The following is a 17522-nucleotide window of genomic DNA, read 5'->3' as shown; positions in this document are numbered from 1 at the left end:
GGGTGGGAGGTGTGGTGTGGTGTGGTGTGGTGCCCCCTTCAAGTGTTTGGAAGAGAGGGGACCTGAAAGTGGGAGGGAATCAGAGCAGGGGGCCACGGACTCTGGAGGGCGAGCATCTGTTCCCACCCCGCCCCGCCCCTGTTCTTCCTTGGCCGTCCCCCAAACAAAAAGGGAACGATCTTGTCTGCAGCCTTCCATCCCCCAAAGAACGCAGAGCTTGAGTAGTTTCATATGCTGCTACCTCGAGGATAGACAACGGGGACCCCAAGAGTCTTCACGACTCGACGTGAAAGGGAGGGGAAGGAGGGGGAAGCAGTCTTTGCCTCCCAAAGTTTGAGGGGACTCAGAAACTGACAGAACAGTAGAAGAAAAGGTTGTACAGAAAAGGGGATTTCCAGCATAGCCGATATGTCACCTTTTATTACCTTTGCCTTTTAAACTTAAGTTTTTGAATAATGTGAACTCACAAGTTAGAGGTATAACCGATTCCTAAAAAAGATTCCTAAAATAGTTTGCAATGGACTCCCTTAGAACAGCCGCCAGGATACAGGGGATCCCTCACTCTCAGGGTTCCTGTGGCAATGAGGGAGGTCTCCTGGCCTCCTCTATGTGCCTGTGGGCACTGCCTCTCTTCACTGAGAAGAGTGGAATGTGCATCTGCCAATCAGGCTCTCACCCAGCAATGTCATATGTGCATGCACGCACTACAGCACCTAAGTAACTCGCTGCTGCGAAGGCTACATTAGTTCCCGTTCAGGCAGACATGGTGTGTGTGTGTGTGTTTATTTGTGCTCATGTCTGCATGCAGATGGAAGGGCAGCATATGCCTGCAGTGGCTGTGAACGCACACTGAGGCACGGCCAGGCTCTGGGCTCAGTTGTGTCGAAGCCCAAGGAACGGGCAGGCGTGCCTGGGCGCAAGAGCTCTCCTCTCTCCTAGCTTGTTGAGGTCTGCCCTTGACTGAAGTGCAGTGTTGCCAGAACTGGCCGTCTGGCTGATCCTGAGACAGAAGCTACTCAGAGCCCCCACCCCCCACCCCCACCCCCCTTGCCTTTTGCACAATCAACAGAGGTCCATGTGGGGACAGAGTTTTGTTTGCCAGGTTGACAAGGGATGCCCAGAAGAGTTGGTTCCTCTTTCAGTGCTGTCAGGAGCCTGTTTATTGTTTGGGATTGTTTACAAGGGCCGGATGCCAAAGCCCTGGGCCTCTGCCTGCCTCCCTTCATCTCCATTCCGCTTGGTTGTCCTTGGCCAGAGAGTTGGGCGTCATGAGGCTCGAGAAGTTTGGCTTGCGGAGCGGGGCGGGCACCGTGTTCTTCAGCTTGTTCACCTTGTCCCGCTCTTCTTGGCACTTCCTCAGGCAGGAGAAGCAAAGGTCTTTCTCGTCCACCACGTACAGGCTCTCCAGCCGCTTGATGCTGTCGATGAATTGCTCCTCTTCTGTGGGCCCCGGGAAGGGGTTCCTCTTGGTGTTCAGCTTCTTCAGCTTGGGGAGCTTTTTGATGCTGTTTGGGATCGTGGTCAGCAAGTTGTCAAAGACCCCGACTTCCTGGAGCTCTTTGAGGGCCCCCAGAGTGGTGGGGAGGTTGTCGATGTGGTTCAGGCCCAGGTTTAGGTTCCGGAGGATCTTGAGCTGGTTCAGCTCCATCGGCAGGCTCCTGGCCGTCAGTTTGTTGTTGCAGAGGTTCAGGAAGACGAGGGACTGTAAGTTGCCGATGGTTTCGGGCAGCTTTTCAATCTGGTTGCTGTGCAAGTCGAGCCAGCGGAGGTTCTGGAACTTGTCGATCGAGTCTGGGATCTTCTTGAGCATGTTCCTGCTGAGATCCAACTCGTCCACGTCAGCCAGCTTGAGGATGCACCTGGGGAAGGTGGTGATGCCCATTTTGCTGAGGTCCAAGCGGTGCTTCCCGTCAAAGGTGATCTTGATGCAGTTCTTGGCCACTTTCAAGGTGACCTTCTTCCCTTTGGGCCCCTTCCCTTTTCCTTTGGCCATGGCACACGAGAAGAGTCCAGCACAGGTGGAATGGGCAAAGAGGAGTTCTCTCGAGGCGGAGTTCCTGTTAGATTGGCGGCGGCAGCGGCTGCTGCTGCTTTAATGCAGAACCTTGATTACAAACAGACAAACATAGCTGTTAACCTCTTTTCATGGGATTGCCCTATCCCTGGGCAGAGTTTCCACAAGAACAGTCAGAGATAAAACACTTGCAGAAGAGACAAGCCCTGCTTGTCTTTCCTGTTATTGATGGGAAGAGAAATAGAAAATGGATCAGATCTGTCCATACTGAGGCCAGTTCCAGGTTTCCAGCCAATCCGGGCTGAGGGTTTCCAGGGCTCCCTTCTCCGCCTGCAGCCAGGCCCTGCCCACGTCTGCTCTCTTCCCCACCCTCATGCCTCTCATGTTCCTGTGTGTCCTCTCCCTGCCTGCTTGCTCCCATTGCTCAGACACCCCGCTGCAGCCCTTTCCCTGTATATGCAGCTGGGAGCACAAGCCATGGAGTGATAGCCCTAGGGCAGGGGTAGGGAACCTGCGGCTCTCCAGATGTTCAGGAACTACAATTCCCATCAGCCCCTGCCAGCATGGCCAACTGGCCATGCTGGCAGGGGCTGATGGGAATTGTAGTTCCTGAACATCTGGAGAGCCGCAGGTTCCCTACCCCTGCCCTAGGGGCAGTTGTCAACAATGGGCCCTGCTCGATGTTCTGGGTCCCAGCAGCTTTCCCCCGTCAAGGTATGCCGATGCCTGATCCAAACGCTTGCAGGGAACGGCTATCTAAATTATGCCAGAGTTGTTACACCAGACCAGCTGCTCTCTGCACTGCTTCATGCAAGTCATGTATCACGCACACATGTATTTTGCCTCACGAACACGCTTTGGACTTCAAGGAAGGCAAAATACGCACCAGTAATCTTCTAAGAAGGCATGTGGACATCTCTTCTTTTCCACATATCTGGGAACATCTGTGTTGTGAGTTAACTGCTCCTCGGACCTAGCTTTGTTTTTAGAACTGAAAGAATCCAAGTATGATACATGAGCCTGACTGAGAAGCCCAGCCCCTCCACATCCCTCTCTCTGGGATTCTGTGAGGTCCCAGGGACTTGGGTGGGCTTGCCTCCCCCTTTTCTGTGCCCTTGAACAGACCTTCCAGTACCCTCAACTTTTCTGGGGCATTCACAATTTTTATGAGGCAAGTTTTGAAGAGCCCCTCCCCTCAGCCTCTTTTGGCAAATTGACAAAGTTGTATTTTCTGCACACCTGGAAGTCCACTAAGGAAGTAAAAAGGGCTGGCCGGAGGACTTGTGACACCCACGGAAGAAAAGCGACAGCTTGGCCTCGTTCTCTACTTCCCTTCACCCTCTAGCAGGGGTGTGAGCCCGCCTCACCTTCATTGTTGCGTGCCACACTGGCTAGCAAGGAGTAAGGATGGAGGAAAGAGGGCCAGGCCTGCCCGCTGCCCGAGGGAGAGGGAGAACCAGCTCCCTGCACAGTCTCCTGGGGCGCTGGAAGCCAGGAGCCCCTGACCTTGTGAAACCTGTGCACACCTTTAGAATTCTGATCCAGTGTGGAGGGCACAGTCACAAAAATGACTGCCAGTGCCACAGCCTACCTGCAGGTGCACAGCAAAGATCCTTGTGTTGTGGCAGCCACTGTCAAAGCAGTGTTTTTAAAAATCTGCCAAGCCAATCAAATTTTCAGTGGCCAATCAGGAATCTTGCAGATGCCGGACCCCTTCCCCCTCCCTCCCCTCCCTTGCATGCCACCCTCTCCCTCCCTCCCCTCCACCTGGCCTTGTCCACATTCTAAAAACACTTTGAGGGCACCAGGAAAGGTGTGGTTGGAGAGTGTGTGCCCTGGGCACCATGTTCAGGCCCCCGTCCTAGACAATTGCCTAGGCACGCCTGGTCCTGCAGGCAGAGGACCCTCTCTTGGGTTTGTCGCCCACACAGAGGTCAGCCACTTTGCTAACGGAGAGTTTCTGCCCTGGTTGGAAGTAGAAGCCTGTTTTATATTTCTCCATGTGGCAGCCATCTCAGAGCCAGCATTGGTTCGGCTCCGGCTACACAGCTGTGACCAGTCACAGAATTAGGAGGAGAGCCCTTCGTCCCACAACCTGGCCCAGTGACCCTTGTGCAACAGACGCATTTCCCCCACCCCCACGGATTCCCTTGTCTGGTGAGCCAGCCTCACCCTACACTCTGCTGCCATAATTAGCGTGGGGAAGCGTGGGGAAGCGGCTGCTGTTACCCCCTTGGCGTCAGGGAATCAACTCTCTTCCATGGGCTAAAACCAGTTGGAATCATCATGCCAGAGTCATGCAAATCAAAAGCAGCATTCAACCCTTCCTTTGCCTGGTGCTCAAGTTTTACGTATTGGCGGCAGTCACCGTTTTGACCAAACCTTTGAGGATTCTGGCACAGCTGTGCCCAAGCCTGAAACCACTGCTCTCATGACCCTGGCAGACGTTACTTGTTCGGGTTGCTCTGTGGGGAAAGGGCGTCTGGGAATTCAGATGGTTACGGATGGGGTAGGATTCTGTGTGATCCCTTGCCACAGCTGGCCCATCCCTTAAACACATCGCCTTGGGCTCCGGAGGTAGAGGATGCCCAAACAAGCCCTGTTGCTGTGTTACGCACTCATCTCCATGGCCTGTGGCAGCCCCACAACAAGCCGACGCCTTCCATGCCTCCATTGTGCGGGGCAGACCCTCTTCCCCATTGACCTCGGGCCTCAGAAATCCTTGCCAACAGAGAAAGGGTCCAAACCTCAATACCAGAAGAAAGAACAAGCCAAAAGGTTAAGATTAAATATGACCTTTTAAATTGCTAAGTAGCAAGAATACAACCATTACTTCTGACTTGAAACTCTACATGACTGAGGTGTCATGGAACACAACTCTAGCAGAATTGAAACCCCTGTACAGGTTTGTACCTATATCAGTTGGAAAGACTTTAATGCAGGGGTCCCCAAACTTTTTAAACAGGGGGCCAGTTCACTGTCGCTCAGACTGTTGGAGGGCCGGACTAAAAAAACTATGAACAAATTCCTATGCACAAATGATTGTAAAATGTTTGATTTCACCTTTCAGCCTTTCTGTCATGGTCTACTTTTAGAACAGTGACCAAAGTATGTCAAGTACAGGGTGGGCTCCAAATATTGTTGGGGAGGCTGTGAAATACCTTCCCCTGTAAAAAAAAAAAAAAGCAGAACTTTCCCAATGAAGCATTCCATCTAACCCAGGGTCAGGTATCTTCCTGGGTTCTGTCCTCCCTAGCAGCCAGCGAGCGATTCGCCAGCCTGGCTGATGCCAATGGGAGTGAGGCGGAACAGAAAGCCTGAGAGCAACACATGGAGTAGCTGAGAGGAGGGCAGAGCAGGCGTTGCCACATGTAAGGTTTCCAACTCTGGGTCAGAAAATTCATGGAGATTTGGGGGTGCCATCATGTAACTGCAATCAACAGCCGTTGGGGCCGGTTCCTCCTCTCCCTCGAGCCCCCACTGCACATGACTGGAGCCATCGCCGCCATGCCTGGCGGGCCGGATAAATGCCTTCAGGGGGCCACATTTGGCCCCCGGGCCGTAGTTTGGGGACCCCTGCTTTAATGGCTTCAGCTGCATAGATAAACTGGCCAGGTTCCAGGGTTGTAGATGGCTCTGTTTGGTCAAATGACAGCAATCATATGCATATACAAATTATGACATCTGCCCTGATTATGCAAAGGCTGGTAAAAAGGTACAGTTTCCCCTTCAGTCGTGTCCAACCCTGGGGTGCCACTGCGAGCAGTGATTTCATAGGCAAGTTTCTTTTGTGGGGAAGTTTGCCATTGCTTTCCCCGGCTATCCTTTACCCCCTAGCTATGAGCTAGGTACTCATTTACCGACCAAGAAATGGATGGATGGCTGAGTTGGCCATGAGCCAGCTGCCAGGATATCTGACCCACAGGGGGCTCGAACTCCTGACCATGTGAGTGGCAGTGCAAGCACTGAACCACTACGCCACGTGGCTCCTTCCAATGGCTGAGGAGAAAGCATTCTGCACACGTTCAGCGGGATGGCCCATGACTAACTGGGAAGCATGATAAAAAAAACAAATAAAGGTTCTGATAATATTGCCAGTTATTACTGTGACAACTAGGATGTAAAGGTAGCGTTGCAAGGCAGGGCGTAGCAAGGGGAAATGGGTGGGGGACACAGGAGTGGCCATTGGCAAAAGTATGACATCACTTCCATGTAATACCCAGAAGTGATGCCAGTTGTCTCTAGGAATTGCCAGAAATTCTATGGTTTTACCATCGAATTTCCAATGATTCCTAGAGATGACTGACATCACATTACCAAGATGTGACTTCATGCTGCTGTCTGATTGACATTTTTTTCTCTCACTGCAGTTCTGAGCAGTGGTGATAAATGGGAACCTGGGGCAGGAAATCCCCCCCCCCCCAATGGCTTTCAGTATGGCAATCCCAAGTGAGAGTACCATGGCCAGTCAAGGCCAAAGAACCAGGCCCCATTTCCTCTGAGTCCAAGGGCTCATCATGGGACCCTATATTCCCTTGGCTGGTTCGGGGCTGCCTGCTCTTTGAAGTGCAGCCAATCCCAGCTAGGTTAGGGAGAAGGGAAAGGGCTGCTTCCTTGGGATAAGTCTGTGGTGGTGTCAGTGGCTGCTGGGAAGAGAGAAGAGCCGCGGAGCGCGGGTTCCAATCGGCTGGTCCCCGGCTGATCCAGGAGCTCCAGCATTTAATTGTGAAAAGTGGAATCATGCTTTGATGAATGATTGTTTGGGAAGGAATATAGATTTGTCAGTAACACACTTCTCCATTAGAGAGGTTTCATTGCAAACCCTCCGGGCTTTTCTGGCTTCTCATTAATCATGTGCAAGGACACAGAGGAGCGGATCAGACGGGAGATAATGCATTTCAGCTCATTTCGATTACATTCCTCAAACCTTTAACAATGTCTGTGGGGCCCATTCCCCCAACCCTCACCGCGAAGGGATGCTGGGTGGGAGGGGAGGGGCAGCTCAGAGATCCCTCTGAGCAAAAGAAGGGCACTTTTCTAGCCTCTCGTGGAGCTACAGGCTAGGGGAAAGCTTGCACAAACTGTGAAACAGGATCCAGTGTGATCCAAACAGTGATCCTTTAAATCACTGTTTTGATTTGTGTAATACCTGCTAAGTCATATTTGTGGTTTCTTCAGTTATATCCCACGTTTCTCCCAAAATGGGGACCCCAGAGTGTCTTAAATTGTTCTCGCCTCAATTTTATCATCACAACAACCCTGTAAGATTGGACTGGTCCAGCAACCCTGGTCTCCCATCCAACTACTAACCGTGGTCCGACCCTGCTTAACATCTGAGATTGAGCTCGCCGGGGCTATCCAGCTCAAAGGGCTTTTTGATACCTGCCTGGCCTATTGCGGTCTTCTAGCAGACAGATTCCAAACAGGGCTCTCATTTCTGCCCATGGTTCAGTCCTTTCCTCAGCCTCCCTTAAGCACAGGCTCCCTGCCATCCCTAAGCCCCGCCCTCCCTGTGCTCCACCCCAAATCTCCAGAGGTTTCCACAGCTGAATCTGGCAACCGCAATAGTGTCGGATTTGGAGGAGTCATCCTTCTTCACCCAGTGCTGTGGTCTGAGTTCTGATCACCCCCCCCTCCCTGCCCATAGCTATTTTGAGGATCAAATGACATGTCCAGAGTTGTGTGGACTTCTGATCAATTGGCTGGCTCCAGAGGTCGGATAATAGGACAGTCTCTGATCTGCCCACTGCCCAGCTTTCCCCTAGACCTGGCAGTCCCTTCCGAAGCCAGGAAAGATGATTCCCAGGGTGACAGACCCCCTTGGAGTTGACCGGCCTTCATCCCGAGATCCCTGGAATCAGCTTTGGGAGTTGGAAGGGACTGCAGGGCGGTGTGCGGGAGGGACAGAGCTGCAATTGGAGCCACCCTGAGGAACTGCAGCACTGCGCAGGTAATTTGGTCCTCAGTGGCCATTAATGTGTCCAGTCGTTTTCTGTAGGATTTCAGGCAGCTGGGCCTAGGCCTGCTTCACACGGTTCTTAAGTTGTAGTTTTGCAGTCCATCCTCTCCAATGCGGAGAACCTCGTCTCAGAGAAGGGTCAAGGGCTCCTGGTACTTGAGTTGCCAACTTTGAGGTGGAGCCTGGAGATCTGGAATGACACTTGGTCTCCAGAGGAGATCAGGTTCCCCAGAGGCCTCTGTGGCAGCATCCCCTGACGAGGGTGTCCCTGAAGTTTCCAGACTCTGCAGTGTGCTCATTTGTCATCCCTCCCCATCTGCTCCCCACCCAATCTGCGGCTAAGATTCCATCTCTGGGGGGTGGAACAGGTGTCGAAAGCCTTAATTTTTGTCCATTTTTGCAGTTGTGTTTTTCATCACTTAAATCATTGCAGCACTATGCACATGGGATGCCAGCAAGCAAACGCATGCAGGTATCTGCTCTCCCGCCTCCTCAGACGGCTCTGTTTGCAGGAAAACCGTCAGGCACTGGGCATCATCCACCCGAAGCCGACGCTGTGCTGCTGTTCTAATGCAGAATCAAATAAAGTACAAAGATGGAAGAAATTGAAGTGGGCGGGCGGGGCGGGGGGGGGGGGGCTTGTGCTCAGGGGAGAAGGGCCAGATTGCAGGGGCCGTGTAGAAAGTTGGCCTGGGCAGGAAAGAACAGATTGTGCAAAAACCCCTTTGATGGCTTCTTCAGCTTTCAACTCAACCAGTCTCACACAACCAAGTGAGGCTTACTTCAGAGTAGGCATACTTAGGTTCTTGGGTGGAGTGGCCGTTCCCTGTCCACTGCTCACTGGGAGGTCCTGTATCGTATTGTTGGTTTGCAACATGCTAAGTCAGGGGTGGGCAATTATTTTTTTCCATGGGGCCGCCTAAGAAACAGAAAATATTGTGGAGGGCCGGGCCAAAAGGCTGAACTCAATTCTGCATAATAGGGGCTGATAAGTGACAGACAGGTGCACAGATCAACTTGGAATCCGTGGCAACAGTTCTGCATACAACACTATTTGGCACAAAGAATCACAGGCTTAACCTACCTGCATAGTTGTCCACTGTGACAGAAATCAAGCAGAGTGATGGGGAGACTTAAGTCCCCTTGACTCTACTTTTTTTTTTTCATCGACTGGTGCTTTTGAAAGCCCCGCAGAAGCCTGTTGCCTTGGCTGCCGGCTTCTGCGGGGCTTTCAAAAGCGCCTCGCTCCCCAGCAAGGCAAGGGGGGCGAAGCGCTTTTGAGAGGCGCTTTTGAAAGCCCCGCAGAAGCCAGCAACCAAGGCAACCGGCTTCTGCGGGGCTTTCAAAGGAGGGGAACGCCCCAGAAGCCACTGCGCGAGGGGAGTGGCCTTTCTCAGAGGCCCTTTCCGGCGCAGTGGCAAGGTGAGGGGGGAAGGGGGAGGGTTAGCGGAAGAATGAGCAGCGTGGTTCTAAACAGGTCCTCTTAGGCCAGGGCCAGGTCTGTCATACGGGCCAGTCAGGGTAATCTGGCGGGCCAGATGTGGCCCGCGGGCCGTATAATGCCCAGGTCTGTGCTAAGTGTTAAGTTCCAGGTGGAACAGAGTACATTTCTGTCCCACTCACAACTGAATGGGGGACAGAGCAATGTAAGAGCGCAAGAAGCTTGTGGCGTGGCAGGGGTTCTTGCATCGCACACTTTGTGTTTCCTTAGCGCAGGGACGATTGGATGATTTACGAGGGAAGATTTCTTGTGGAATTCTTATTCAAAACCCGTCCGGTGCCAGGATGGAATCGGCTGTCCCTAATGTAGCTCAGAGGCAGTGATAGGAAAAAGCCCTTCTCTGCTTCCACAGCCGAGATCTTTTGACCCTGAAGGATGGGCGTGTCCCAAGACTGAGCAGGCAGCACCATGAACCCAACACAGAGGCTGGCAACATAGAGGCTGGTAGAGTTGCCAACTGTGGGTTGAGAAATTCCTGGAGATTTGGGGGTTGTGCCTGGTGAGGATAGGATTTGGGGCAGGGAGAGACCTCAGCAGGGTGCAATGCCATAAAGTTCACCCGCGAAAGCATCCATTTTTCGCCAGAGGAATAGGTCCTTCTAGTCTGGAGATCAGTCGTAATTCCGGGAGATCTCCAAGGCCCCGTGAACTGGGACGTTCCCTTTCCAGCTCTCGCCTTGGCTCTCTGTGCTCCTGCTGGTGCTCAGCACCCAGAAGTGAGGTCAGGGTTCGCCACTGTTGTCATTCCTTGGTCTGCTTTTGGAAGAGAAGCCGAGTGACACCAAGGAGGATGGGACTCTTGTACCTTTCATCTGCAGTAGGGGTGGCCAACCTACGGTGCTCCAGATGTTCATGGACTACAATTCCCATCAGCCCCTGCCATCCATCTGGAGCACCATACGTTGCCCCCCCCCCCCTGATCTACAGAGACACTTTTCATCCTGCGGTGCAAAAGATTGCACTTCCTCATGCACCCTCCTTCCCCCACAGAACTGTGATTGGGACAGAGAGCACCCACCCCCTGGTCCTCCTTTGCACCTGCTCCCCTTAAGAAGGAAATCCAATGAGTTAAAAGGGGGTCCCGGGTTGGGAATGAAAGTGGGACCTGAATGCTGCCGTGGTCCATGGGTTGCCAACAGGTGGTTTGGAAATGCCTGGCGATTTCAAGAGTGGATCTTCAGGACAGCCTGAAGATGGGGGTGGCTGGGGCCTCAGCAGGCAACAGTCTGTTCTGAAAGCTGCCGTTTTCTCTAGGGAAAGAGATCCCAGTACTCTAGAGATCTAGGTCCCACTTGGCCCCACTTGGAGGCTGCCAACCCCAATCATGAAGGCAACATGGGGAAACAGTTCTGGCTTGCCTTCTAGAGTTGTTGGAAGGGCTTAGGTAGAAGAAGAGTTTGGATTTACACTCTACCTTTCTCTCCTGTAAGGCATCTCAAGGCGGCTGACAAACTCCTTTTCCCTTCTTCTCCCCACCACAGACACCTTGTGGGGTTAGTAGGGCTGAGAGAGTTCTGAGAGAACTGGGAAGCAGAGCTTCATGTGGAAGAAGACGACTTTGGATTTATATCCTGCTTTTCTCAACCATATGGGTCTTGAAGCAGCTACAAACTCCTTTCCCTCCCCACAATGGACCCCTTGTGAGGTCAGGGGCCTGAGAGAGTTCTGAGAGAACCATGACTGGCCCAAGATCATCCAGCAGGCTTCAGGTGGAGGAGCAGGGAAATAAATCCAGTTCACACGATCAGAGGAATGGGGAATCAAACCCGTTTCTCCAGATTAAAGTCCACCTGCGTTTAACCACTAAATCACTTAGGCTAGACGATGTACAGTACATTATCTGGTCATTTGGGCAGTCAAAAGTACTATATAAATATTGAAGTACTACATAAATTTTAAGTAGTCATTTATTGTTTTTAAGTAGTCATTTATTGTTTTTATGTCAGAGGGAAGGGATGTCCTAGTGTGCTAACATCGCCACCTGGTGGCTCTAACTGTTTCACTGGAACTTGTGATTGTGAGCCCTGAACACAGTCTGTTGTTAGGGTCAACAAAATGACACATAATATAGTGTGCAAACTTTTCAACTCAGCAAAACTCTTCATCAGGCTGTGTGATCCAGTGGTTAAGAGCAGGCAGATTCTACTCTGGAGAACTGGGTTTGATTCCCTGCCGCTAAACATGAGCAGCAGACTTATCTGGTGAACAGGATTTGTTTCCCTGCTGCTCCACGAGAGGCCTGCTGGGTGACCTTGGGCCAGTCACTGTTCTCTCAGAACTCTCTCAGCTCCACCTACCTCACAAGGTGTCTGTTGAGAGGAGAGGAAGGGGAAAGGAGTTTGTCAGCTCCTTACAGAAGAGAAAGATTTACACACCCAGATTTCTCTTCTATCTTATGAATTTTTTTTAGAGAAGCAGGAAGAAAACAGATGTCTCCGTTTCACGATGTTCAGTCCTGTTCCAGGAGGCCTGGTTTGAAAATGCCAAGCAGGCATGCACATGTAACACGGGGTGGGCATTGGGTTGCCGCCCCGACCTGGACGGCCCAGGCTAGCCTGATTTCATCAGAGTGCAGAAGCTCAGCAAGCACAGGCTCTGGTTAATATCTGGATGGGAGACGTCCGGGGAAGGAATGCCAGGGGCCTGATGCGGAGGCCGGCACGAGCAAACCACCACCAAGTCAGATGAGACTTGACAACGGAAACAAACAAATGAACAAACAAAGACAACAACCATGTGGCACTGTTTTCCTGAGCAAAAGGCAATGAAAGGGGAATCAAAGTCCAAACAGTCTGTCCGTTAGCTGGGCTTTCCAGTTATCTGCTATTGGCAGCCAAATTCCAGGTGATTGTTCCTGATGCTCATTTGTTCAATGGGCCCCCTGGTAGCTCAGGGCAGAACACAGTGAGCCAAAAAACAAGGCTGCAAAAGCACCAAAAGTAGGATTGCCAACCTCCAGGTGGGGCCTGGAGATCTCCAGGAATTACAACTAATCTCCAGATGAGTTTCCCTGCAGATGGCTGCTCTGTTAGAACCCAACAAGGTGTTAGAACCCAACAAGGTCCCTCCCCAAACTCCACCCCCTAACCTCCAGGAATCTCCCTGCCCAGAGTTGGCAACCCTAGCCTAAGTGTGGACCAAGAGCCAAGTGGGGCAAAGTGTCTTCCGCACACGCAAAATAATGCGTTTTCAAACCACTTTCACAACTCTTTGCAAGTGGATTTTGCCATTCCGCACAGCTTCAAAGAGTACTGAAAGCAGTTTGAAAGTGCATTATTCTGCATGTGCGGAATGAGCCTTACGGAGCAGGCACAGCACAATCGTTGTGGAACTGGGAAACAGCAGGGCTGGTGCGAGACGCTTTGGTTCAATCGGCCAGTGTAGCTGAGCACAGAATTCTTCAGCCCCACAAGTCAGGGGTGTTGCCAGTTAACTCTTCTTGGAGGGAGGGGCTTCCTCCAACAGATTTGCAAGCGATTTCCCACTTTCTCAAGTTGCCCCACCTTTCGGGCCCCATCTTTGCATGCCAAACGAACTGAGTGCTTTGTTTTACTGACAGCAATTGTTCTTCTGAGGAGCTGCCTATCAGGACTGCGTGCTTCCTCCGCGCAGCGTGACTCTCGCATAGGGATGGCAGCTTCCTTGTGAAACGTGGCGTCTCCTGGAATTACAGCTCCCCTCCAGACCACAGAGATCCCTCCCCCTGGATGAAATGGATGCTTGGGAGGGGCGACCCTATTGGGTCTTGCACCTGTCAGGCTGGGGCCTGGCACCCAGCAGAGCGGGAGGGCAGCTCCACAGAGTGATCCAAGTTACTTTCGTTTTCCCTGGGAAGAGACTCTCATTCTTCTGGCCTGGGGTTCATCTTGCATTCCTGCTCTTCAAGCCTTCTGTTGCCAGGGACGGCATTATGGGCTAGGGATGGGGGGGAGGAGAAATGGGGATTGATATACTGAGGCTGTGTGAAAGTACTGGCAGAACCGCAGCTTTCCCCCTCTTCCCTCTGTAGCTACCAATAAAGTTACAGAGTCTGACTTGGATCACTGATTCACCCCATTGGGGCCCCTGCCCTCTCCAGAATCCGCCCGCAGAGTCCCCAGGGACTTCCCACCCCAGCCTGCACTCGCGCTCCCTGCAGCCACAAACAGCATCCCGTGTGGCTGTCCAGGAGGGCGGCCCACTCCAGGGTGGGGAGTTCCTGGAGATTTGGGAGGTGGAGCTTTTGGGGGAGGGAAGGGAAGGGAAGAGGAGGGAGGTGGGGCCACAGAGGTCTCCCTCCGAAGAGGCCATTTTCTCCAGGGCAGCTGACCTCTGCCCCTGGAGATCATCAGGTGTAACTCCAGATTTCCAGGTCCCTCCTGGAGGCTGGCAACACTGACACTAACGTAAAACCACTCCGGCTCCCCCTCCCGCCCCGGCGTCCTTTCCTTTCTCACCAGTTTTCAGAGCTCATCTCACACACAAAACGCCTTGTCCGTAGCTTCCCCTCCTCTTCTGCTGCCAGAGGGAAGTTTTTCAAAGAAAGCTTGCCTCCCCCTCCTTCCGGTCAGATCGGGAAAGCACGTGCAGAGTGCTTTTTCCTCACCACTAAGCATGAGCAGGGACCACAGTTCATTAAGAGGACAAAGGAAGCCACCTGGGGAGCTGGAAAGCTGCTCTCTCTGCCAAGGTGAGGCCCATTCTCTTCGCCCAGCCCCACCCCAGTAAATCTTTTGGAAACCCCTGATCACAAAGTCCTTCTGCTTGCTTTTGTGCTGTGGAAGAAGCTCCACTTCGAGGTGCCTTCTGCTCGGAGCAGCTGAGGAGGGACGGGCTAGTCTCAGAGGCGTAGCGCCAATGGGGAAATCCGGGGCGGTTTGTCCCAGGCGCTGCGGGAGGCAGCGGCACCGGGCAGGGAAACCCTCTCTGCCCGATGGAGCAGGTGGCCCGTGGGGCAGAGGAGGGATGGTGGCCTCCAAATTTTCTCTCCCCCCCCCCCCGTGCTGCACCATTATACCTGGAAGGTAAGGTAAGTGGTGACACCAGGGGGGGGGGGGGGAACTTGCAGGCCGCCTGGAGCGCAACTTTGCCCAGCTATGCCTCTGCCTAGTCTTTATTAGAAGGCCGGGTTCCGGCCCTCTGGGAGCCAGATTCTGAACTTTCTTTGCCCTTTGTATCATTTCCACACCTTCTCATGGTAGGAAGTGGTACAGGTAGGATTGCCAAACTCCAGGTAGGCCCTGGAGATCTCCTGGAATGATAACTGACCTCCAGAGGATGGACATTTTTGATTTGCCTGGGGAAAATGGCTATTCTGCAGGACAGAGTCTACGGCATCATACCCTGCTGAAGTCCCTCCCCTCCACAGACCTCACCCTCTCCAGGCCCCACCCCCAAAGTCTTCAGATATTTCCCACGGTGGAGTTGGCAACCCTGACAGGGTGAGCTAACATTTCCCCATTCCTGTAGCATAGTGTATATAACAGCACAGTGTAAGATAGAATCATAGCATCAAAAAGTTGGATCATCATGTCCAAACTTTGGACCACACAAAATGAACTAAAGTAACCCTATCAAATAAATGTCCAATCGGCTTAAAAATTTCAACCCGCTGAAGGGCTCTGGGCAGTCACAGGAAATAAAACCAATAAAGATAACTCACAAATCGAATAATTAAAACCGAATTAATTAAATGCAACATCAAAAAAGAAAAGAACCTAACATCAGAGGGCAAGACGAAGAAACCTCCCATCCACCAGGGAGGGGACTGGCACAGCTCAAAACAGCCAGTATGGTGGTATGTGGGGGGTAGCAGGGGAGGCAATCAGTGACCAGCCCCCCCCCCCCCAAAAAAGCCTGGTGAAACAGCTCCGTTTTACAGGCCCTGCAGATCTTGTAAACTTGGGTCCAGCAGGAGTGGTTCTTAGACTCCAGATGGACTGTTAACAAGCCTCCCTGCCAGCATGGCCATTGGCCATGCTGGCAGGGGCTGATGGGAATTGTAGTCCATAACATCTGGAGTGCCAAAGGTTCGCCACCACTGCTAACCCCTACTGCACCCCACTGGCTCTTGTGCATGCTGCCTGTTCCCCCTCCTTGGAAATGTTCAGCTGTTAAGAGTGTTGGGCTTCTAGGATCTGTGACAGCCGGGTTCAAATCTCCACTCTGCCATGGAGGTTTTGCTGGGCAGCCTTGGAGCAATCACGCCCTCTCAGACTAACCTACCTCACAGGGTGACTCTGAGGTTAAAACGGAGAAATGTGTAGGTCTCCTTGGGTCCGCATTGGGGAGAAAGATGGGGTATGAATGCAGTAAATAAGTACATAAAATAATTCAACCGATTCCGCCACAATCCGCTAGCAGATTAGAGAGGGGGAGCCATGAATCCAAACTTGCTTTGCAGATCAGGAAATACGAACCTTATCCCCATCCACCTTTACCATTTCTCTGCTAGTAAGTAGAATTGCAGAGATTAATTTGCTACCTTTGCTTTCTGCTCCCAGTGGCCATCAGTGAAGTAGTTCCTGCCAGGAAGAAGCAGCCACCGTCGGGTCCTGGCAGTCCCCATAAGGCCCTCATGGAAGATTCACAAAAGGGTTCGTCCAAAGAGCTTGGGGAGGTTGCTAAGCAGCTATACAACAACACATGACTGCCTTTCTTTCTTGCTGGTACTTAAAGAGGCTTTGTGCTACCCCCTCCCCACCCCCTCCCGCCCCCACACACAAAGTGCCTGGAATGGACACAGCTCCCCAGATCAAGGTCACTCCTTGGTTCAGGTCAGAAAGAAAGTTCAAGGAAAGCTGCAAGGAAATCTTGCCTTCCCCGTCCTCCCCGTTTCTGCAGACCCACAAATTCTCCAAATACACCCTGGAATTTGAAACAAGGATGGTCTGCTTGGGGAGAGCTGGACTTACCCTGTTCGTGTGACAGTCCAGCCAGCCCTTGTGATGCCGCCTGTGAATCTCCTGTTCCTAAGCAACAGGAAATTCCAAGCCTTCAAAGACCATTAGCATAATGCCTAGTTTAGCCACAGGCAAGTTCAGAGGTAAGCCAGAAGGCACCCCACCTGGAACGCAGGCTGTGGCTGTTTAGAGAAACTTCCCTGGGTCAAACGCTGAACGGGTTGGGGTGGTTCTCCCTGCAGGTTACCTCTGCAGTGTGGCAGCACTGAGTTCTGTGGTCATTAGAGGGGGAGAGCACAGCAGGGTTGGGAGGGGGGCTTAGTTTTGTCTACAAGGATATTGTGGAGATCACCTCCGCCCCTTTGTCCAACCCTAGCAACGAAGCTTGAGTTTGTGTATGAGAAGGAAATAAACACAGGCTGGAGGAGCCAAGCCAGAAACTCATTTATGCAAACCAGGTTGGGCATCCCCATCTTACTGCTTGGATGCAGCGCCAGATTTCTGCCCAAGCAACCAAGGCACTGGTGTGGGAGAAGATGGCAGGCAGAGTTTATGCTTGGCATCTGCTGGAAGTGCCTTCGGAGCTTGGCATGACTCCAAATACAACCCTCCAAGTACACAGGGTAAGTCAGTACAGTCAACAGAATGGAACCAACCAACCAACCAACCAACCAAAAAACAAAACGAAACCCTGAAGCATAACATAGCACAGTAAGCAGTGAAAAAATTAGATAATATTATCCTACTTACAGTAAGCTCTATTACCACAGTACTTCCAAGTAAGTTTGTGAACCTGCTTGTACAGTGTACCCTTATTACCTTTGCCGAGAAGTTGTCTTGAGTTATTCAGTTTTGCATATTTTGTAGAAAGGCAGGAGACTGGGAGTCTTCCTGACCCCCTCAGGCCGGCTGTTCCACAAACGGGGGCAGTTTCAAAACAGAGAAGGCACGTGCATGGGCGATTGTTGAATTTGTCTGTTTGCAGGGTGACATCCACAGAAAAATGAAACAATTGGGGGGGGCACTATCAGCGGAGTATAAAGCAGAGTGACTCTGGTAAGATGAGAAGTCTTCTTGCACCCACTGCAACCTCCTATCACTCTTGGAAAAGAATACACTCCACGCAAGATGTTCTTTCCATATGAAGGCTTTACTTTAGCAGTTGCA

The 17522-nt window shown here is 52.1% G+C and overlaps 2 protein-coding genes across 5 annotated transcripts in view; one reads left to right on the top strand and one right to left on the bottom strand.

Moving 5' to 3' along the window:
- Positions 1–17522, top strand: part of WDFY4 (WDFY family member 4) — a 243619-nt gene that overhangs the window by 174842 nt on the left and 51255 nt on the right. The window lies entirely within an intron of this gene.
- Positions 401–16568, bottom strand: LRRC18 (leucine rich repeat containing 18). Of its 4 annotated transcripts, none has more exons than XM_048506366.1 (2): positions 16520–16568; positions 401–2104 (listed from the first exon to the last, which is right to left on the bottom strand). In XM_048506366.1, the coding sequence occupies exon 2, from the start codon at positions 1991–1993 to the stop codon at positions 1223–1225; it is 771 nt and encodes a 256-aa protein (XP_048362323.1). In that variant the 5' UTR covers positions 1994–2104; positions 16520–16568; the 3' UTR covers positions 401–1222. The 4 variants fall into 4 exon arrangements, with proteins under 4 accessions (XP_048362323.1, XP_048362321.1, XP_048362320.1 ...); XM_048506364.1 differs by lacking the exon at positions 16520–16568 and adding an exon at positions 16368–16491; XM_048506363.1 differs by lacking the exon at positions 16520–16568 and adding an exon at positions 15938–16067.

The sequence above is a fragment of the Sphaerodactylus townsendi genome, linkage group LG08, assembly GCF_021028975.2.
Source record: "Sphaerodactylus townsendi isolate TG3544 linkage group LG08, MPM_Stown_v2.3, whole genome shotgun sequence".
Taxonomy (NCBI): domain Eukaryota; kingdom Metazoa; phylum Chordata; class Lepidosauria; order Squamata; family Sphaerodactylidae; genus Sphaerodactylus; species Sphaerodactylus townsendi.
Note: the sequence above shows the minus strand (reverse complement) of the source record. Positions and strands in the feature narration are given on the sequence as shown.